This window comes from Lolium rigidum, chromosome 1 (genome assembly GCF_022539505.1).
Source record: "Lolium rigidum isolate FL_2022 chromosome 1, APGP_CSIRO_Lrig_0.1, whole genome shotgun sequence".
Lineage (NCBI taxonomy): Eukaryota > Viridiplantae > Streptophyta > Magnoliopsida > Poales > Poaceae > Lolium > Lolium rigidum.
Window position 1 is genome coordinate 49350001 of NC_061508.1, and position 22667 is coordinate 49372667.

At 45.6% G+C, this 22667-nt stretch overlaps 2 protein-coding genes across 2 annotated transcripts; both read left to right on the forward strand.

The window, feature by feature from the left end:
- Positions 1-4292: 4292 nt before the first annotated feature.
- On the forward strand, positions 4293-9575 carry LOC124707660 (ervatamin-B-like). Its single transcript, XM_047239324.1, has 2 exons — positions 4293-5147; positions 9507-9575. Exons 1-2 carry the CDS (start codon positions 4425-4427, stop codon positions 9573-9575), a joined length of 792 nt encoding a protein of 263 aa, XP_047095280.1. The 5' UTR covers positions 4293-4424.
- A 1171-nt stretch (positions 9576-10746) lies between these two features.
- Positions 10747-16263, forward strand: LOC124685316. The gene is made up of 3 exons (XM_047219662.1): positions 10747-11037; positions 15477-15848; positions 15956-16263. The coding sequence occupies exons 1-3, from the start codon at positions 10882-10884 to the stop codon at positions 16055-16057; spliced, it is 630 nt and encodes a 209-aa protein (XP_047075618.1). The 5' UTR covers positions 10747-10881; the 3' UTR covers positions 16058-16263.
- Positions 16264-22667: the final 6404 nt, after the last annotated feature.

Consider the following 22667-nt stretch of genomic DNA (forward strand, 5'->3'; position numbering starts at 1 on the left):
GCTGAAATTTCACCTCACGCACCGCTCACTCTCGACCTCCTCCCCGCACCGCCAACACACTCCGCCACCGCCATCGCCAGACCGCCCGATTCGGCCGAGCTCGGCATCCCAGAGCTAGCGCAGGTCGCCCCGCATCCCGCCCGCGGTTCCTCGCCCAGCTCCGGGTGCCGCCGCCGCCGCGCCGGCCGAATCGAGGATGAGCTCCGCCGACGAGTTCATCGACGTCGATCTCTCCGATTCGTTGAGCTCAGACGATTCCGACCTTTGTCGAGGCCACCATCCTCCTTCTCTCCCTCTAGGAGCTGGAGGACCACGCGCAGCTGCAGAATCGGAGGCGCGACTAGCAAATGGGACATTCAATGACATCAACGTGCTGCAAAGATCCCCTTTATTTGCAAAACTAGCAAATGGGGAAGCACCCACTTGAATAACAAGGTCATGAATAATGAATATACAATGGGATACTATCTAGCCGATAACATCTATTTGGATTGGGCAACCTTTGTGAAGTATGTGAAGGATCCCCAAGAAAAAAAGAAGCTGAATTTACCAAAGCTCAAGAAGCAGCTCGCAAGAAAATTGAGAGAGCTTTCGGTGTTTTGCAAGCAATGTTTGCCATTGTTCGGGGTCCAGCTCGGTTTTGGGACAAATTGTGAACATCATGACATGTTGTGTGATTCTTCACAACATGATCATTGAGGATGAAAGAGGGTTAAACCTGCCCTGCTTCTATGACAACGTTGACACCTGAGTGCAATCCCAATGGAATAACAATCGCATTGAAGCTTTCCTTGAAACACATTGGCGGATTGAGAATGCCAATACCCATGCCCAGCTAGTTTATGATCTCAAAATGCACCACTGGCAGCGAAATGACCGTCGCATGTGATCCTACTATTCCATTCATTTATGCGTGAGATGTATCATTGTTGAGACATTTGTTCATTTGCGTGATTATTTGAAAACTGTTGTAATTTGGTTGACACATTTGTTCATTATTATTATTATTATTATTATTATTTTGAAACTGTTGTAATTTGGTTGAGATATTTGTTTATCTGTTGTAATAATTTGGATGATTATTTGATTAATTATGATGGTTTGTTGTATGTTCATGTTTATACCATGTTGCATATGAATTCTATGAAAAATCCTACTTTTACGGGTTCGGATGTTGTTGACGCAGAACATAGCCCGTAAACCGGAACTGTAAAACAGAATATTGCTGGGGTTCGGACGTACCGCGCTAGCGATTTTTCGACCTGTTAACACGAGTTCGGTGAACTGAATTCAGTGTTTTCAGTTTCCGTGTTTACGGGCTCTGTTAGAGAAGCTCTTAAACTTAATAACCTGCAAGCTGTCTAGCAGAGCTCTACTCTGGTAGATGAACACATTACAAAACACATGCAACAATCAGAGGAGGTGTGCGCGCGACTTGGCTGGCCCAGATGATGGACGCTACCGCATGATGAACAAGTCATCGTTTTTGTTACTCTTTGTGCGGTTTGGCATGCCGGGAGGAAGGTGATTCACGAGCAGATCTTTCAGAGCCCGCTATCTGTCCATCATTTTGTGCAGAATTATCTGAGGGATCTGGAGCTAAGCAGAAGGACGGTACAACAGCCTTCGGTTGCTACGATGGCTCAGGCACCGGCTTGGATTCCGCCACCGCCGGGTATGGTTAAGATCAACGTCGACGCTGCTGTTGGGAAGAACCTGAGGAGGGGTGCAGTAGCGGCGATCGCGAGAAGTAGCGACGGTGTCTATCTGGGAGCCTCGTCGCTCATATATAGTGGAGTTACTGACGCTGAAACCTTGGAGGCGCTTGCATGCCGCGAGGCGTGCGATCTCGAAGGGACATCTATGCATCCAGGGTGCGTGTTGCATCGGATTGCAAGATGGTGGTTCAAAATCTGGAACAGGGTACCAGAGGGGTTTATTCCCATATTGTCTTCGAGATCACAGAAGCTCGGCATACCTTTAATTTTCCTGAGTTTAAGTTTGAGAGTAGAAAGTGGAATAATGAGGCTCATAAGTTAGCCAAGAGTGCTTTGTTTGATGTTTTCGGCCGCAGCCTGTGGCTGAATGTACACCTGGGCAAAATTCGGGACGGGCTTAAAAAAGCCTGCGAGTAAAAAGTCAGGCCCGAGCCCGGTCCGGCCCGACTATCGGGCCTGTAATTTAAGCCCGAACCTGGCCCGAACGAGCAAAAAGCATGGCCGGCCCAAGAAGCCCGGCCCGACCAGGAAAAAATTTGCAAAAATGAAGGCCCGAGCCTGGCCCGGCCCGACGTTCGGGCTCAGATTTCAGGCCCGAGCCCGGCCCAAAGTGCAAGCCCAGCCCGGCCCGGGATTTTCGGGCCGGGCCGTCCGGCCCAGGCTGCCCATGCCCAAATGTAGCTGAATGGCCCGCCTGAGGGCATGTGTATTCTACTTGTTATCGAATAAAAGGACGGCCTTTTCCCCCTCAAAAAAAAAGCAGAGCTCTACTTGTTTTAGCCCCTATGGTGTGATTCGTCATTCGTGGGCCACTGGTTTCCGCAGTTGCTTCTAGCACTTGCCCCCTGTGGGCCCCTGGCCCCCTGTGCTTCTTGAGAGTGACCGTACCCCTTCGATCGCTGCCTAAACGCTCCAGAAAAATGCCTAAACAGCAGGCAAGAATGCCAACAGCTGCTGACCTCTCCGTAAATAAACAGCTTCTGACCTCATCTCGATGGAAAAAAACAGGATAAGTAAGCAAGGGATTTGGTTACCTTGTGTGTGCATCACTGGTTGCTACACGCATTTGCCCATGGAGCTGTTCAAGCACGTGTGCGGCATGCGACCAAATGCCCAAACAACAGGCAACGGACACAACAGCTATTGAATATTGACCTGCGACTTCAAATCACTTGTATACGTGGCCCGTCGACGCTGAGCTGGTGATCCCGATCCGACGTGGCAGCACGAGTGGCGCCGCTCCGGCCGGCGCCACACTTTGAAGTGTGGCGCCACGGAAGGCGCCACACATTGACTTAAGTTTGGGCGCCGCGCGCGCCCAGCCCGACCCTCTTCTTTCTTTCTCTTCTTCTCTTCCTCCTCCCCAACCCGGTTCTCTCTCTCCTCCCTCTCCCCCCACCAAATCCACCACCAAATCGAACAGGACCCCGTGTGCAAGTACATCTTGCCCTGCCCGGCGAACTTGTCCCACCCCGTGTGCAGGTACATCTTGCCCTGCCCGTCGAACAGGACCTCCACGGGCCAGCGGCAGAAGTTGCAGCTAGCCTCCCGTAGCTGCAAGTGCGCCGGCTCGACGCCGTCGACGAACTCGGCGAACTTGTCCGGTAGCCGCTTGATGCCGAGTGGGTCGTCGTCGATGCGGAGGAGGAACTCGAAGCGGCGTTCGTCATGCGAAGACAAGGAGGATGCAGGTGACGGTGATCGTGGGGCCCTTGCTCGCTCCACCGCGGCGGCCCCTTCCCCGGCCCGGGGGCGCCCAGGACCGCGGCGGCCGCCCTTCCCCGTCCACCGGCACCGGCCATCCTACATGTTTACATTTTTGAACCATATTACGATCCATTCAACTAACAAATATGAGTTACTCCATCACAAATACTAGGCATACATGTGGGTTCATACACATACATACACATACATACATAGAGTTCATACACATACATGTGAAATTTCATATGTAGATTTCTACACATCTATGGTTCAAACACATGCATACATGAGGCTACCATCTCCAACACAAACAATACAATATAGAGTGCACAAAAGAAAAAAACATGTCTAGGGTTCATGTCCAAATCTAGCACTGATCTATGAAATTAGTGGATGAATGGAGAAGATTTGAAGGAGATTACCTTGACAAATGGATGGGGAACGATCTCCACGGACAGTATCCGACGATTTGGTGGTGGATTTGGTGGGGGGAGAGGGAGGAGAGAGAGAACCGGGTTGGGGAGGAGGAAGAGAAGAAGAGAAAGAAAGAAGAAGGGTCGGGCTGGGCGCGCGCGGCGCCCAAACTTAAGTCAACGTGTGGCGCCCTTCCCAGGGGCGCCACACTTTCAAAGTGTGGCGCCGGCCGGAGCGGCGCCACTCGTGCTGCCACGTCGGATCGGGGTCACCAGCTCAGCGTCGATGGGCCACGTCGGATGGGTGTGTGGCGCCAGAGCTAGAGGCGCCACATGGGCACGTGTGGCGCCCTTGAGAGAGGCGCCACACAAAAGGGTTAGATTCGTGAAATAGTTTCGCCAGAGGGTCAGTCTGTGTTTTTCTTTCAGTTTTGGGTTATTTTTGTGTAAATCGCCGCACACGGTATCTCGTAATCTCGGCGAGAAGGCCAGCCGCTTCGATGTGTTTAAGAAGAACGTGCGGCTCATCCACGAGTTCAACCTCGGCGACGAGCCCTACAAGCTCCGTCTCAACCGCTTCGGTGACATGACCGCCGACGAGTTCAGCCGTGTCTATGCCTCCTCCCGCGCCTTCCACGGCGACCGGAGGAGCGACAGCTTCATGCACGGCAGCGCTGCCGCCTCGAGCCTCCCCTCGTCGGTGGACTGGAGGAAGAAGGGCGCGGTGACGGGCGTCAAGGACCAGGGGCAATGCGGCAGCTGCTGGGCGTTCTCCACGGTCGCGGCCATCGAGGGCATCAACGCGATCCGCACAAAGAAGCTGATGTCTCTGTCGGAGCAGCAGCTCGTGGACTGCACCGCCTCCAACTGGGGCTGCAGCGGCGGCTGGATGGACACCGCCTTCCAGTACATCGCGACTGGCTGCGGGATCGCCTCCGAGGCCGCGTACCCCTACACTGCCCAGCAGGCGCCCACCTGCAACACGTGTATCCCCCGCGTGGTCAAGATCGACGGCTACCAGGACGTGCCGGCCAACAACGAGACGGCGCTGCAGGTGGCGGTGGCGGCACAACCTGTGTCGGTGGTCGTCGACGCCAGCGGGTTCCAGTTTTATTCTGAAGGGGTGTTCGCCGGAGAGTGCGGGACTTCGACCAACCACGCCTTGACGGCGGTGGGGTACGGCACCACCGTGGACGGCACCCAGTACTGGATCCTGAAGAACTCATGGGGCGTAGGGTGGGGCGAGAAAGGATACATCCGCATAAAGCGCAACGTCGAAGACAATCGGGGACTTTGCGGCATCGCCCAGGTCCCCACTCGTTGGCGCTCCCCACGCCCAAATCCGGCGAAATTTTCGTCCGGATTGGATGAAGATTTGGCGTGGGGAGCGCCGAAGTTCCAGCCGTCCCCCCGGCAGGAAACCCCCAACCTCGACCATTTGACATATTTCAAACAAATTCAACATAAAATTTAACAAGTTCGGCAAACAAGAGGACGAGAATTGCTCGAAACAAATTCGGCGATAACAAGTACAATGTTTAACAAGTGCTGAAACAAATGAAGCACACAATTTCACAATTTTTCAAACAAATTAAGACAGACTAGTTGGCGTCGGCGTTGGCGTTGCCTCGGAGCCTCCATATGTGCTCCACCGGATCATCTTGCAGCAGCTGGTGCATTGTAGAGTCTCGAATCTCCCGGCGCATAGCAATGAAGGCGGCCCATGATGGAGGCACCTGGTGATTAGGCTGTGCAAGAGGACCCTCTCTCTCATATGGTGCTTCTTGCTCAGCCGTAGGAACCGGATGCTTTCGCTCATCTTCAATAATCATGTTGTGTAGGCACACACAGCAGTTCATCACCTCCCACATCCGATCTTTGGACCAAGTCATAGCGGGGAACCGGACGACAGACAAATCTCTCGCTGTAGGACACCAAATGCTCGCTCGACGTCTTTTCGGCAAGCTTCTTGTTTCTTGAAAAACTCGCAAAGTTTGGGGGTGCTAGGATTGGAGATCGTCTTCACAAATGTTGCCCACTTTGGATAGATACCGTCCGCAAGGTAGTATCCTTTGTTGTAGTGCCGACCATTGATCACATAGTCCACCGGGGGAGCATGACCCTCAACAAGCTTGGAAAAGACCGGGGAGCAGTTTAGGACGTTGATGTCATTGTTGGATCCAGGCATACCAAAGAAAGAGTGCCAAATCCAAAGATCATGGGTAGCCACTCGCTTCAAGTATCACAAGTGCAGCCTTTTTTGTGACCCTTGTACATTCCCTCGCCACGCAAACGGACAGTTCTTCCATTGCCAATGCATGCAGATCAATGCTTCCAAGCATCCCCGGAAAACCTCTAGCTTCATTTGTTGCAAGGATCCTCCGAGTGTCTTCGACAGTGGGTGATCTCAAGTAATAGTCCCCGAACACCGCTATGACGTCCCCGCAGAACCGGTAGAAACAATCAAGGGCGGTGGACTCCGCCATGCGAAGATAGTCATCCGCAGTATCACCGGGAGCTCCATACGCCAGCATCCTCATAGCCACTGTGCACTTCTGCAGTGTGACGAAAATCCAACCAAACCAAGTGCAATCCGCCTTGCATCCGAAGTAGGGATCAAAGTGGCGGATGGCATACACAATTTCCGGAAATAGCTTTCGCTCATCCCGAAGCGACGCCGGAAAACACTCTCACCGTGCAATGGATTGTCGGCGAAGTAGTCGGCGTACAACATGCAGTAGCCCTCCATTCGCTGTCTCGGCTTGCACTTCCGGCGACCTCGTGCCGACCCACCACGCCGACGAGTTGCCAGTCCGCCGTACATGCTTGCCAAGCAACCAAGGATCATCATGTGCTCCTCGTCTTGGGCGGCTGCTGCCATCTCTTCTTGCATAAGCTCGACGAACATCTGCTCCTCCTCTTCGTCCGAGTCCATGGCCGGCGAGGCAAATGGACGAACACCCGACGGGCGTGGTCGAGGCAACCCGAGCCGCGAGCGACGACGAGCAAGCAGTGCCGGAAAACAGGCCGGCGGAAGAGCAGCCGGATAGACCGTCGTCCAAACACGGCGGAATATAGGCAGGTGGGGAAGGAGTGGCGGCGCAATCTGGGCAACAAGCCGGCGGGGTGGTGCCGGCGGCGAGAGAGATACGAGGGGTGGGGGAGATTTTGAGCGACGTGGCGGTGGGGTTCGTGCGTCGAGTCACCGACAGATCGGGCCCTTCCCCGCTTTTCACTCGTCCGGAGTCCCCGAGCGCTCCCCGGGGGCCGGGGATGTCGTGGGATCGCCGGATGGATTTAGGCCCAAATCCGGACGAAAACGAGGAACCGGGGGCGCGACTGGGCCGAATTACGCCGTCCGGATGGAAAAAACGCTCGCCGGGGGCCTCGTCGGGGGGACGAGTGGAGATGCTCTTACCCTGTCAAGACATCCTCAAACACCAAGCAAGGGGACGTCCTCCGCGATGAGCTCTGATTAATGCCACCCTATGGCATAACCATGATCAATCGATTATTACTCCATAATAAATAAATAAATAAATAAACATGACGAATACATCACATGCTGCACACACTTATCATGTACTTGTAATACGGTTTCAACCGATTGTATGCATACAATGTTTCATTAGAGCGTGAATAGTATTGTACTACCTTCTAAACTTGTTTTGGCAAATATCATCATCAATTTTAATTCAATCAAGTATCATATGGTAGCTACCTTTTCTTTTTCTCAAGCAACAAATGTAGCTTTTTTTTAACTCTTCATCAGAAGTCTATCGAGATGACCTCATACGTGATATGGTTTGGTATTGAACCTAACCATATTGTTTCTTAAATATTTTTAGATATGAAAATTATGAAAAGCATTCAAAGATTTACAAGCTCAAATCCTAAATCGGACATGTATTATTTTGTTGGTTATCCCAAAAGATAAAGTTTGAGGATTGCTCTTATCACCGTACCACAGTCAAATTATTTGTCACATACAACTGGAGATTTCAAAAGAAACAATTTCAGGTGAAAGAGTAGAGTGGGAGTATAGCTTAACTTGAAGAGATTATGAGTATTCGGTGATGGTTGATATGACTGAGACAACATATGTAGTTCCGCTAATCATTCATGTACCATATCCGGAAGTTTTTGCATAAGATGCAGAAACTTCTATCAAGATCTTTGCTGAACCATGGAGAGCAAACTAATTTCCATAACCCCCTAATGGTTTGAAGATGAAGTGAAGTCTGTAAATTAGAAAATAAAAGTTGGCCCTACTCTCTCCAATGAATGGCTTGAATCCATGAGAACCTAAATGAAATCTATATATGTTTGAAAAGTAGTTTGAAGGTTGGTGATTTCATTGGAAGATATGAAACCAAATGGATTTTCAGAAACACATATATGAATAATATTCATGTAGCTCGAGTTGTTTTAATAGGTTCAAAGATTTGACTACGACAAGATCATCTTGCCGGCAACGATACTAAAATTTGTTGAGGTAATACTGGCATAATGCCTAGCATTATGCACTCAAGAGCTTTGCTTGGATGAAGTGGTTAAAAGAGTTTAGCTTCATATGGAATAACAATGAATGTTTTATCTATAAAGGAAAATGTGAGAATTATATACTCTCAGATACTATACATGGACGAGATATGTTAATCTTAACAAAAGTGAAAAGAGTCGTTAAATATAGTTTTAAAGCAAAAAAAAAAATTAGGCAAATCAACATACATATAGGGCACTGAAATCTTAGAAGATAATAAAAGCATCTATAGTGCTTAGCCAAAGCTTGTGCATTGAGAAGGTCTTAATAAAAGATGTTTTAAGATGGAGAAATCCAAGACAAGATGATTTCTAAGTCACATAGAAAAGTATTTGCAAGATTTACTGAGCAAATAATGATCAAGTCTAGGATATTATGGCTAAATTTTCTTCTACATATAGATCCATAATATATGGTATGATCAAAACTTCCATAGTTGTTCCTAGATTGTATAATAAAATTTCTACACTTACAATTATAGAAGCATCATCAAAAGTCTATTTAGATGACCACATATGCGATATGGTTTGGTATTAAACCTAAAGTGTCATTTCTTAAATATTTGTGGATGTTAAGCTTATGAGAAGCATTCAAATATTTACAAGTTCAAATCCCAAATCATACATGTATTAGTTTGTTGTTTATCGCAAATATAAAGTTCAGGGATTATTCTTATCACCGTACCACCGTCAAATTATTTGTCACAACCAACAGGAGATTTCAAAAGAACAAATTTTATGTGAAAAAGGTGAGTGGGAGGCTAGTACAACTTGAAGATATTATGATTCTCCAGTGATGGTTTATATGATTGAGACAACAGAAGTAGTTCCTCAAATCATTCATATAACGAGTCTAGAAGTTCTTGCATAAGATGCAAAAATTGTTGTCAATATTGTTGTTGAACCATGCAGAGCAAAGTAATTTTGATAACGCCGATGGAGAAGGGTGTTCGCCGGAGAGTGCAGGACTTCGACGAACCACGCCGTGACGGCAGTAGGCTATGGCATCACTGTGGACCGCACCTAGTACTAGATAATGGATAACTCAGTGGGCGTAGGGTGGGGCGAGAAAGGCTGCATAAAGCGCAACATGGAAGTCAACCAGACACTTTGTGGGATCCCCCAGGTGCCCTCTTACCCTATCAAGACATCGCCCAACCACAAGCATGGAGACATCCCCTGCAACCAGCCCTGATTAATGCCACCATAGTTATGACATATCCATGAAAAGCCTAGTTAGTAGTGATTTTTACTCGCATGATGCAAAAAGTATCTATACTTAGTGATTTTTATAAATGACTTAAATGGATATGTGATACATGTTTGACGAAGTAAAAAATTGAAAGATTTGAAAATTTCAAAATTTTAGAAACTAAGTGGGATATTATCGTAACAGAAAAATTAAGTTTTCACGATTTGATCATGGAGACATTAATCAGATATTTAGCAAAACCTCTTAGTGTTGATGAGATCATCTCACAGACTTGTGCCTCTTGGAACTCAGCGGAAAAAGGAGTACACGAAAGATGCAATCAAACCTTGTTTGAGATGGTGAGATCTACGATCACACTATCGTTGTTATTTTTGTATCGCATAATAAAAATTTATACTTAGAATTGTTAAAGTATCGTCAGAACTCTATTGAGATGAGCACATATGTGATACGGTTTGGTATTAAACCTAACGTGTCATTTCTGAAATATTTGTGGATATGAAACTTATGAGAAGCATTCAAAGCTTTACATGCTCAAAACCTAAATTAGACATGTATTATTTTGTTGGTTATCCTAAAAGATGAAGTTTTAGAATTCCTCCTATCACCGTACCGCTAGCACAATATTTGTCACGAACAACGGGAGATTTCAAAAGGAATAATTTCTTGGAGTGAATTCCACTTTTTTCCCTATAGTTACGCATTTGTGACACATATTACCCCATTTAGTGCAACTTTTACAAAAATATCCCATATAGGAGTCTTTAAACATGGTTTTAACTCAAAAAAAAATAAACGATCAAAGCTACGTATTGGACATTGTATCTATGTTCAAAGAACATAACCTATTTAAGAAAAGGGGTTTGCGAAACAGTAACCGAGCCTTCAGTCTGTCCAGGAATAGTTTTGTACTGTTCATTGGATCACAGAGAACTTAATTAACTGTCAAATGACAAAAGATAGCTCAACCAAAATAAAAGAATGACAAATATAGTTACACTGGTGGAGCAAAAGTAAAATGAAAGCTGTATAATAATTGAATGGCAAGCTTCTTACGTCCTTTTCCTGATAAATTATATCTGCACAAGTGGCCACAAGCACCAAATCTCATATATGATGTATCCTTAGCGGTTTAGCTAGTTGCACAAGTGGTCACTAGCCCCACTGTCATGATTCAGATGCATGCATACGCCAAATTGAGGGCTCTATAAAGAAGAAAGCCTTCATCCTTCACACCAGAGTAAGAGGAGAGAGCGAGGGAGCGTGTGTGTGTAAGAGAAAGAGAACTATGAAGAGGAAGGGAGGGGACGGAGGGAGAAGAGCCACGGTGTTCGACAAGAAGGATGCAGGGAGGCAGATGAGTGAGGGGGTGGAGATGGAAGATTTGTGCTCCAAGCTGACGTCTCTCGTTCCGCAAGAGTACCGTCTGGACACTGCTTCGCAGGTATATAAAGTTTCTTATCGTTCTGGTATAGGAAGTTCAAAAGTTCTCTACAAATTAAAAGTTATTTACCCAAAATTAGAAAAATTAAGTGACTTGTGTATATGAAATGTGTGGTCGCAACCTGCTATACTTCATCTTTAGGTTGATTTCTTGTGGATAGTTTTGTGTTCTCTTCTTGTTTCCTTGGAAAACAAACACGGAGGAACCTAAGTTAGATGATATGGCTATACGTATTGGTTGAGCAGGACCAGAATGCCTTCATCCAGAAGCGTTGTATTCCTAATAATTTCCTGTTGGTTTAGTAGACTTATCCATAGAGGGAAAGAACCAAGAGTCATGCTAAAAGCTAGATATAGCAAGGGCATTCAACTTGGTGTCGTGGGTGTTGTTGCTCGAGGTGCTGCAGAAAGTGAGGTTTGGCCCTAGGTTTCAGGAGCTAGTGATCATCCTACTTTACATGGCGAACACACGGGTGTTGCTCAATGGCGAGCCGGGTCCCCCCATATGGCATCGCCTGAGCCCAAGACAGGGTGACCCCCTATCGCCGATGTTGTTCTTGTTGTTTATCAACTCGCTCAACAAAGTGTTAGCTAAGGCCAAGGAGTTCGGAGTGCTAAACCGCATCGCACCTCGAGAGTTGGCAACACATGTTTCCCTTTATGCGGACGCTGTAGTCATCTTCTGCCGCCCAAATGAGAATGACTTGTGCACAGTGCCTCAAATCCTAGTGCTCTTTGGAGAAGCATCGGGGCTACGCACCAACTTCGTCAAGTGCTTGGTTTTCCCTATTGTGTGTTCAAAGGAGGAGGCCCAGGAGGTGGCAGGGGTTATGGAGTGCCAGCTGGCACCCTTCCCTATCAAGTACCTTGGGATCCCACTGTCCATAAGACGGCTTTTAGTATCGGCACTCCAACCACTGGTGGAAAGTATATAGCTAACCACATACCCTTACGGAAAGCCTCCATGATGACAAAAGCAGGACGACTTGCACTTGTCTAATCGGTGTTCATGGAAGTCCCGCTACATCAAATCACCGTATTCGGTCTTAACAAAAGGACCCTGAAGCAAGTACAGAAGATAGTGAGGACTGGCTGAGCGGATGCCAATGGTGGCCACACTGACATAAACTGGGTTAAGGTATGCCGACCACTTAGGTATGGCGGCCTGGAGGGTTATAGAACTTTATAGTACAGTGGTCTATCTTCGGACATGGTGGATCTGGAGAACGCGTACCGACCCACTATAAGCTTGGCGCGGCCTCGATATGCATTTCTCTAAGATCGAGCTCCGGGTGTTTGACGCCGGATGGTGGTGGGCGATGGACAGACAACTCTCTTCTGGGTGGAGGGATGGCTAGACGGGAAGGCCAACAGAGAGATAGTGCTAGGTCTCATCGTGCCAATCTCGAAGCACACTCAGAAGCGGCACACAGTGAGAGAGGCGCTCGTGGAGCATTGATGGATTGCCATTTGCCAGTATACAGGGCACGCTCAATCTGGCTGTCCCTGTCCATAATTAAAGGTGACATAAGTCACACTTATGACACACAACCTGATACCCTCCTCTACATATGGACGTCGGATGCCTAGTACTGCTCCAAATCTTTTTGTGAGTTCCTCTTCCATGGAGCCATTGTATAGAGATCTTGGAGATTGAACAAGTGCTCATGGCCCCCGCCACGGGTCAAGTTCTTAATTTAGCTTTCTTGCCATTGGATGTTGGATGGCAGACAGTCTAGCGAAATGGGGAGCTCCAGCACTGCCACACTGCCCTCTATGTGACCAATCGGAAGAGACTATGCAACACCTTCTCACTCACTAGTTTTCCCTTCTCAAGGACAATCTGGTACGAGGTGCTTTCATGGATCTGATCCACAATGAGGCCACCGGATGCGGAGGAAGACTTTGTGGAGTGGTGGTTGAAGATTATTCAAACTACGCGCTGCGCCCTGCGCGAGGGCACCACGTCGCTCATATGCTGATGGCATGTCGATTTGGAAGCTTCGGAATACGTTCATCTTCGTCAACGTGTCCCCCCACATTGGTAGTCTACTCGACACGATTCAATCTAAAGATCGATCTTGGGTTGTAGCTGGTGCGATTGGCCTAGGCGCCTTGATGCCCTCTGCTACTAAGATCTAGTGGGTTGAGTTGTAGGGTGTTTGCTCGTCTCGGGCTTGTAAATATTGCAAATCTCCCTTTTCTACCAATGCATGAAACCCAATTTTTATTGCGGTGTCGTGAGAAAAATGACCATGCTTGCTCCCTCCGTTCACAATTACCCTGAGTTTTGGGTTTAGTCAAAGTCAAACTTTATAAAGCTTGATCAAAATTTTAGGAAAAAATATCGATATTTCCAATATAAAATCTACTGTGTTAGAGTTATGATAAAGAATACTTTCGTATTATATGCATTTAGTTTTAGTGATGTTAATGTTTTTTCTATATATTTAGTCAAATTTTACAAAATTTGACTTTGACTAAAGCAAAAAAACGCAGGGTGAATAAAAATGGAGGGGGTATTAGATGTGTTGTATCTTTTTTCAATTTGAGATAGCTGGCCGAGTATTCCATATGGTACAAGGAGATATGTTGCATCTTATTTTCAATTGATTTCTACATCATATGATCAGTACGCATTAGCTATTTCAATTCATCTATATATGTTAGCTACCACAACCGAATCGGTTCTTAGGAAAGTAAACTCTACTAGCTAGCCTAGTTTCGCAAGAGACTACTACTTAACTGAAGTTATTGTTCTCCAATCTAGTTGTGTCAACTTGGTTAGCAACACATGTCCAAAGCAACAGAAAAAACTATAATTGTCATCGACGTGTGCCAGCTTTGGCCTAAGAGATGCCTTCTTCATAGAGGGCAACATATTAACACATCATGATGATAAAAAAATTCATCCCATTGATGCAACAATGTAACATCACACAACCACGTTATTGGAAGCCAAGAAGCCAAGGAAACACACGACAACAAAGGTTACGCCTAAAAAAACTTTGTCAACGAGAAATGGAGCTTAGTGAACCTTTTTTTTAAAACGGATGAGTTTATGAGCTTTTGATTTTCTTAAGGCTTCATATCCATTTTACAACAAATCTGAAGTAACAAAAACAACAAGAGTGTACATCGCTGTTTACCTCAACTTCTAAAAACCCACAGAGAGTATGATGTAAGTTAATCTGAAAACAGGGACAATTTTAGATGTAGAATTGGAAACCCGAACGTATTTGTGGGGTGGTGGGCTGTGGACAGGTCAAGTCACAGGGACAATGACTCGTGCGTGCTGGCACTTCATTATTGCATTAGTAGAAACTAGAGGGTATAGAGTTTCCAACAGAGACAATATAGAAAAAAAAAATGGATGGGAGGTTATATTTTAGAGAAAGCCCGAGCTTTATTATCATCGCATTTGGCCCAACACAATACCAGCAATAGGTGTTGGTACTTCATACTCTGAGCATCGCTCTGTTTTTTTTTTTTTTGAGAAACACAGTACAAACGCAGGCGCTCACATACACGCGCATACACTCACCCCTATGAACGCACACACGCACACCCTACCCCTATGAGCACCTCCGAAAAACTGAGCCGACGGATTGGATCTTGAAATTGACGAAGTCACCACAGGCGCCTCGCTGTCGACGGGAACATCGCCTCCCACTGAATGAATATTCCGCCTTTACGAGACACTACGGATGTCAAACCCTGGGTTTGAACTCTAGCGATCGCGAGATAACCACCCTCCTAACCACCCAATCTCAGGTTGGTTCTCGAGCATCGCTCTGTTTACATCACATGATCACCCGATTTTACGGAGAAGATGATATTTTAGCAGCAAGGCTCTCAAAGCCAATCGATGTCACTCGACCCCGCTCGAGTTTTGTCTTTATACACTCGCAATCCACGATTGCGAAAACATGGACGGGTACGTTCCAAGTATATATACATCGGAGAGTGACTGCGCCCTGGGTAGCAATCCATCAGGTTATAATTGCGTGGGCCTGGTGTGTGATGTGTGTGTGTGTTCGTACCTTCAGAAAGCGGTCCAAGGTCCCAGCAACACCATCATGAGCTTCGGTAGGATCCTAACACACCGAGACTAGTCGTGAAACACGAGAGCTAGCTACAAAACCACAAAAATCTAAAACTTATCCGACTTCCTACGATTCTCAGTGGTCAAGGATGCTTTGCTGTTCCTTCAGTATCGTAGCAATGGACGCAGCAAACGAAATGAGCTCCATATATATGTATCATAGGAATGATATGCAGAAAACGTTGCCTACACTGAATCAAACGTGGCTACTGTTGTCAAATCATGTAAATAATACAACTATTGCTGAATCAAACGTGGCTACTGTTGTCAAATCATGTAAATAATACAACTGTTGTGTGCTGTCTGAAAGTCTGAACTCTTGTTTGGACGAGCAGGGTTCGTCAGACATGCCCGCCCAACTGACGCAAGCCACAACCTACATCAAGGATCTACGGGAGAGAGTCGAAAAGCTGAAGCAAAGGAGAGATCAGTGCCTTTCAAAAGTCGAACGAGCGACCAGCAGCAGCCGCAGCAGCAGCACAGCCACAAAAACAATAGCAGCAACAGGATCATCCAATCCTCACGACACTACGGTTCAATTCAGCGGAGCCACACATTTCAACTTGAAGTTTACAATGAGCTCCAGGAAGGGTGTCCATTTGCACAAGGTGATCCTCACGATCTTGCAAGACGAACGCGTCGAGGTCATGGAAGCCAACTCGTCCTACGTCGACGATAGCAAGATCGTCTACGTGCTCAAGTGCAAGGTATATATGTGATCCCAACTTCAGCAAACATGCTCGCTCTTGCAGTTAGCCTGATGGTGGTATCCTTCCTGCATATGACATCGTCTACCCTTGTACATAATCTGCAGACGACAAGCTCTGAGGCAGTCTTGGATGCGTCCATGGTGGCAACAAGTCTCAGAAAGTTGCTGGCTGAATCATTTGCAGAACCTGATCGTGTTGGTCTCTAAATTGGTCAAGTGTTAGGCTCGATAGGAGGATTTCCAGTTTTCCTTCACATAAACTATATCTTTACTTCTTCATTAGATTGTACGATTTTTTTTATCAACACTTGTAAAAAACAACCCTTTGCAAGTTGAACTATGGTCCTTCCTCACCGAAACATTTCAAATTTGAAGGGAGATTTTTATGTCTATTGATAGATTGAACTTATCAAGTTTCTATGTCAAGTTTTCCTTCACATAAGCTGTATCTTGCTTCTTTATTCGATTGTGCAATTTACATCAGCACTTCTAAACTATTGTCCTTTGCTATTGCTGTCCAGCATTACAGAAGTATTTCATATTTGTAGTAAGGCTTTTATCATTATGGCAAACGTGCAATTACCTAGATATATTGAACTTCTATGTTGATAAAAACTACTACAGATTTATGGTGAAATTTTACCCACACCCTACTCGCCAAGTCATGGGTAGGGCATACATACAGTCTTGTGTCCACAGGTATACCTAAACCCTACCCTTCTTGACCTGACATGCGGCCCCTCGAGTTAATGATCCACTAGCCCTCCCATTACGTCGCCGCTAATGGAATCAGCGACAACCCTAGCGACCTCCATCTTTCCTCTCTTGGTCATTTCTCACTTTCTTCAGGTGGCGGCCAAGTAGAGAGTAAAAGAACACAACTTTGATGTGGCCATGTGCAGTGAACTATTGATCTACCCAATGGGTACCCAGTGGGTATATGAGCGCGGCTAAAGTTTTGTACCCATATGTATGTATATAGGGAGAGTTTTGTACCCACGAGCTATATGGGTATGGGTACAGTATTGATGTACCCTACCCATTACCATCCTTACTACAAATATGTCCTTCTCGGTCCGCCCATATGTGTCAATGCACGATGACAGAGGGGTCCCAAAACTACAGGGGAGCCCACATCATATTTTTCAGTAGTAGCTTAAACTGTGTACATTTGGGGAGAAAATTACAAAAAACCATCACATATCAGGCAGTCGTTTCAAAAAGCAACCACTATTCGATTTTTTTTCAAAAAACCACCACTCTACGGTTAAGACGTTGCAAGGTGCACTGATTCACGTTCGAAGCGTTTTTAATCACGAAACTGACGAATCGGACCCACTGTCAGGCTTACGTGGCAACACATAGACGGTGCGGTCGGAGCGCCGTTGACGACCGTTAACGGTGCAGTGGGACCCACCACTTGGTTGTCTTTTATGGACGGATCGCGTGGAGTTGACCAGCTCACTCTCCCCTAGCCACTGAGCTTTTGCTCGTCGCCGTCGCCGCACTGGAGCAGCACCGCCGCCTGGAGACTTGTCGCCGTTCCCGGGAGCCGCCGGCGAGGGAGGCGATGCCGAGCTGGCACGGCGGGTCGCCGAGCTCAGAGAGGCTCCCTGTAAGTGGCCGATTTAAATTTCTAGGGTTTCCAATTTGGGGATTTCTATGCATTGGTCGATTTACTTCGAATCCGTTTGCATTTTTGCTCAATAGGAGTTCAGTGACATCGACTATGCTCCTGATACAACTGAGGAACCGACATTTTGCGGATCGGCCGTGGGATCTGGCGAACGATGCCACGTCCACAACCTTGAGCCGGTGAAATGTATGGCCTTTGAAGGGACGAACACTGGGCGTCGTTTCTACCTATGCTCCATTGAAAATGTGAGTGTTATTTTTTTGCTGTTGATCAACAAAAATGTGTATGCCTCAACCATAGAAAATTGTAGTGTGTAATTCTGTGTGTGTAATTGGAGAAGATTGAGTAATACTCTGTAATTGAACCATAGCAATTGTCTATAGATTGAGTAATTCCATAGCAAAATAACTCTGCAGTAGACATACTCTGTAATGTAATTGAACCATAGCATGTCAACCATTCTTTGCAGCATATTTGTAATTATTTATGCCTCAACCATTTTCTTTCCAGTTGATATAAATTAAGTGCAGCATGGCATTATTATGTCTGTGTAAAAATAAAGATTGAGTACATGGACTGATATTTATTTGCTGCAGCATTATTTACATAATTTGTCTAATTGTGCTCATTTTTATGCAGCATGTCCTGAACTGTGGGTTCCATGCATGGGTAGATAGTGAGTGGCCTGAGCCACTACAAAATGCTTTGAAGAAAATATGGGAAATGTACTACTCTAGCAATTCAGGTTGAATTGATGACAAGTTAGAGCATGCCAGATTTGTTGAGGAGCTTGCTGCAGAGAAAAAAAAGATTGAGAAGAAGTATGCAAGCCTGCTAGTTGATGTGAAGAAATTTGCAGAAGAGACTGGGAAAAGTGTGGTGAAGAGAAATTACAAGATGATAACTTCAGGAGCTGCTGATGAAATTAATGAGCTAAAGAAGGAGGTTGCTGAGTTGAACCAGTTGCAGAAAACACAGGCTGAGGTCATTAGGGCAAAGAAGGAGGAACTGGAGGCAGAAAGAGAGGCTTGGAAGACATAAACGGATGCCTTGAAGAAAGAGAAGGATGCATTGAATGAGGATAAGAGAAAGCTGGAGTACATGCTCTATGACCTGCTAAAGCTTAGCAATGGAAACAAGGACAAGCTCAAAATGATTAGGGAAGTGTGTGAGGAGGAGTTGATCATTTGATGTCCTACTGCAAAATTGTAATGGTTAGTTGTGGTACTGGTAGTTTCTAATGGTTAATTGTGCTCCTAGAAATCTATGTAAGTGAACCCAGGTGTTGTAGGTTTGTACTGGTTGGTTTGTATGTGTCATGTACCCATGTGTTAGGGTACATATTTGTTGGACATGTGATTTGTATGGTACTGATAGTATGTCAAGCTTGTCTTATTTGTGAACCTATCCATTTGTTATGTACCCATGTGTTATCTTATTTGTATGGTATTGGTAGTATGTCAAACTGGAGCTGGAAGTTATCTTCCAGGTTTTTTACAGAAAGCAACCACTTTTGGGGATGTGAATGACAGAAAACCACCACTCTGATACAGATCCAACAGCACAAGGTTCAGACAGTAGCACATGGTTCAGACACATGGTTCAAACAGTAACAATAATTGATAGAGAAGATAACAAAGTACCAGTAGCATATGGTTTAGACAGTACATACATAAGTTCAGAAACTACAAACTCAAGTTGGTTCAGACACTACAAACATAAGTTGCTAGCAGGATCCACCAAGTTGGTTCAGACACTACAATAACTGATAGTACCAGTAGCTCCTGGTTCAGACACTACAAACATTACATAAGTTCCTGGTACACAAACTGACAGGATCCACAAAACATAGTGGTTTGTCCATTACACATACTAGGAGATCACAGAACACCTTTCTTTATATCTACCATGGTAAGGTTGTCAATGTTGCTTGCTGTCATGTATCCCTTCATCCTAGGGCTCTCTTTCCTCTCTCTCTCTTGCTGGCCTGGGGGCTTTGAATGGAGCAGGAGTAGTTGCTCTAGCAGCTGTAGCAGCTGCAGATGCTCTAGCAGCTGGAGCACCAGATGCTCTAGCAGCTGTAGCAGTAGCAGTTGTTGATGCTTGAGTAGATGTTGCTTTCTTCTTAGGAGGTGGTGGTGCTGCAGAAGAACTTGATTTCCTCTTAGGTGCAGCTGGAGCAGTTGCTGATGCAGAAGCACTTGATTTCCTCCATGGTGTTGCAGAAGCTGGACCTATCTTCTTTTTCCATAGTGCTGCAGAAGCTTGAGCTGTCTTCTTCTTGCATGGTGCTATAGGAGCAGTTGCTGAAGAAGCTTGGGTAGCAGGTGGAGCAGGTGCTGAAGAAGATTGAGTAGCAGCTGGAGTAGCACTTGCTGGTGTAGCACTTGCTGGTGCAGCACTTCCTGGAGCGACACTTGGTCCTCCTGGAGCACTTGTTCCTCCTGGAGCACTTGCTTCGTCCCCGTTCTCCTGTGAAATAAAGATACATAAGGTACTAATAAAGGTGGACAAGGGATGAAGCATATCAAACTGTACCCGATGTTTGGTTTTCCTCATCTGTAAGGAAGGATTCAGTGGGACACCACAGTTGGTGTATTTGTGCCCAACTTTACCACATTTGCCACATGTGATGCTTGCCATTCTAGAGGTTTGTTTTGGCTCTGGCACTTCAAACTTCCCCTTTCTCCTCTTTGTTTGAGTTCTACCCAATGACACCTTGAAAACTGGTGGATCAATGTCAGGTGTTTCTGTTTTGGTCCAACTATCTTCACCAGGCATAGGGTAAACCACTGGATTGTATGCCTTCATGTACATTGGTTTCTTGAAGAAATCATTCACAAAGTCTTCAGGGTGTAGGAATGCCTTGTAGATGGCAGTGATAGCATGGCTGCATGGGATTCCACTGAGGTCACATCTCTTGCAACCACATGTCCTTTCTGTCAAATTCATAGCATAGGTTTTGTCAGTCCCATTGGTAACTTCCCACAAAACCATCAACAGATTTCTTTGATCTGTACATTTTTTACCACTTATTGTTCTCTTCTAGTATCTCTGCATATGTTGAGCAGATCACCCATCTTTCCTTTGCTGCTCCAGTTATCTTGTCATCATTTCTGACAATCACCTTCTTTCTGATGCCATCAAACATTGTTCTAACTGGTTTTCCTCTGACATCTAAAATCATTCTGTTGAAAACCTCACTTAGATTGTTGACAAACAGATCAGTCTTGCAGTTATAATCCATGGCATATCTAGCCCAAGTTGCAACAGGGATCTTCATTAGCCACTCCCAAGCCTCTAGGCACTCCTCTTTCATGTTAGCCATGGCAGCATCAAAACCATGCTGAGTGTAAGAGTAGCTGGCTGCATCCATAAATTTCTTGAGCTCTTCACCTCTGAACCCAGCAGTTTGAAAGTTTTCATAAATGTGTCTAAGGCAGTATCTTTGAGGACAGTTGGGAAATATTTGGTTGATTGCATTAAGGATACCCTATTCATAGCTTTAATTAGTAAACTCCGAGAATAAGTGTCCAGGTTTAGGTTAGACTCCGAGGATAAGTGTCGAGGTTTAGGTTAGACTGCGAGGATAAGTGTCGAGGTTTATCTTAGACTCCGAGGATAAGTGTCAGTGTTTAGGTTAGACTCCGAGGATAAGTGTCGATGTTTATCTTAAAGTCTGAGGATAAGTGTCGATGTTTATCTTGAAGTCCAAGGATAAATGTCGATGTTTATCTTAAAGTTCGAGGATAAGATAAACATCGACACTTATCCTCGGAATCTAACCTAAACATCGACCCTTATCCTCGGAGTCTAAACTAAACATCGACACTTATCCTCGAAGTCTAAACTAAACCTCGACACTTATCCTCGGACTCTAACCTAAACATCGACACTTAACCTAAACCTCCACACTTATGTACACACAATGGAACATATATCAAATTTAAATTAGGTAGGTACAAAAAAGGGAACATACCTTCTGCCTATCTGAGATGATGGTGTAGTATCCAAATTTCCTAGCCTCACCGCCAAGTGCATATTTGAGCTGTGTTAGGAACCAAGACCATGATGTTGTCTCCTCCTTGTCAACCAAACCAAAAGCAATAGGGAATAGGTTGTTGTTCCCATCCCTTCCAGTAGCACACATAATTTTTTTTTTCAGTGCTAAGCTTTACAAAGCAACCATCTAACCCAGCAGAACAATAGAAAAATGTAAGAAAATCTCCCATTTATAAAATTTGCAGCATATTTGTATAAAGCTACCATGCAACTCACCAAAGAATGGTCTGCACCCTTTAAGAAACCCTTCAATAGATGCACCAAGACAGTAGAACAACCCATGAAATCTAGGGTTCTTACTAGGATGCTCCAGAAGCATTTTTGTCACAATGCATCTGGAGCCAGGATTCGTGTCTATAACTGTTTCAAATAATCTGTAAGCCTCCTGTACTGCTCAATCTGATCTCCAAGAACAATTTGCAAAGCTTTCTTCTTTGCTCTGTATGCCATCATCTTTTTGACATCTACACCATATTTTTCTTTTGTTGACTCCATCACAGCCTCAACCCCTGTCCTAGGATCAATTCTGATGCTTGTCTCACAAACCTTTGCAACCCACTTTCCTGTAACTTTGCAGTGCTCACCTGATGTGCCACAAGTGTGTTCAAGGTGACACTTTCTCAGACAGAAGTTTTTTTCATTTTTAATGACTGACCCAATCATGTCAAAGGGACAACCTTCTATAGAGCACACTGCCATCACTCTGGCTTTGCAGTTCCTATGGTACCTGAAGTTTCCAAGCTGTGCAATATGCAGGGTTTGTAGCTCTTCTGAACTGATACACATCAAGGAAACACATCTTCATTCATAAGCCTTGTTCAGGGTGAAATTTACTCTCATCATACCATACCCTAGAGTACATCTTCTTGGCCCTGCTCTTTCTTCCCTTTGGCAGAGCCCAAGACATTGTCTCAAAACCATCATCATCCTCTGGGTCTAAATCACCATCTTTCCACTTCATCATCAGATGGCAGCCAATCTGCTGGTATTGTGCTCTGCTGGCTGCAATGTGATCTGGTGGTAGGTCCTTTCCTCACTGGAAATTTCTTTTTGATTACTGCAACTGTCTCTTGCAAAACCTCACAGTCAGTGTCATCATCAGAAGCTTCTGAATCACAA

Excerpts from the sequence above, each read along its gene's own strand:
- LOC124707660 (XM_047239324.1), top strand. The coding sequence starts at position 4,425 with ATGACCGCCGACGAGTTCAGCCGTGTCTATGCCTCCTCCCGCGCCTTC. Across the intron at positions 5,148-9,506 it reads GACTTTGCGGCATCGCCCAG|GTGCCCTCTTACCCTATCAA; the intron begins GTCCCCACTCGT and ends GGGATCCCCCAG.
- LOC124685316 (XM_047219662.1), top strand. The coding sequence starts at position 10,882 with ATGAAGAGGAAGGGAGGGGACGGAGGGAGAAGAGCCACGGTGTTCGAC. Across the intron at positions 11,038-15,476 it reads GTCTGGACACTGCTTCGCAG|GGTTCGTCAGACATGCCCGC; the intron begins GTATATAAAGTT and ends TTGGACGAGCAG. Across the intron at positions 15,849-15,955 it reads TCTACGTGCTCAAGTGCAAG|ACGACAAGCTCTGAGGCAGT; the intron begins GTATATATGTGA and ends CATAATCTGCAG.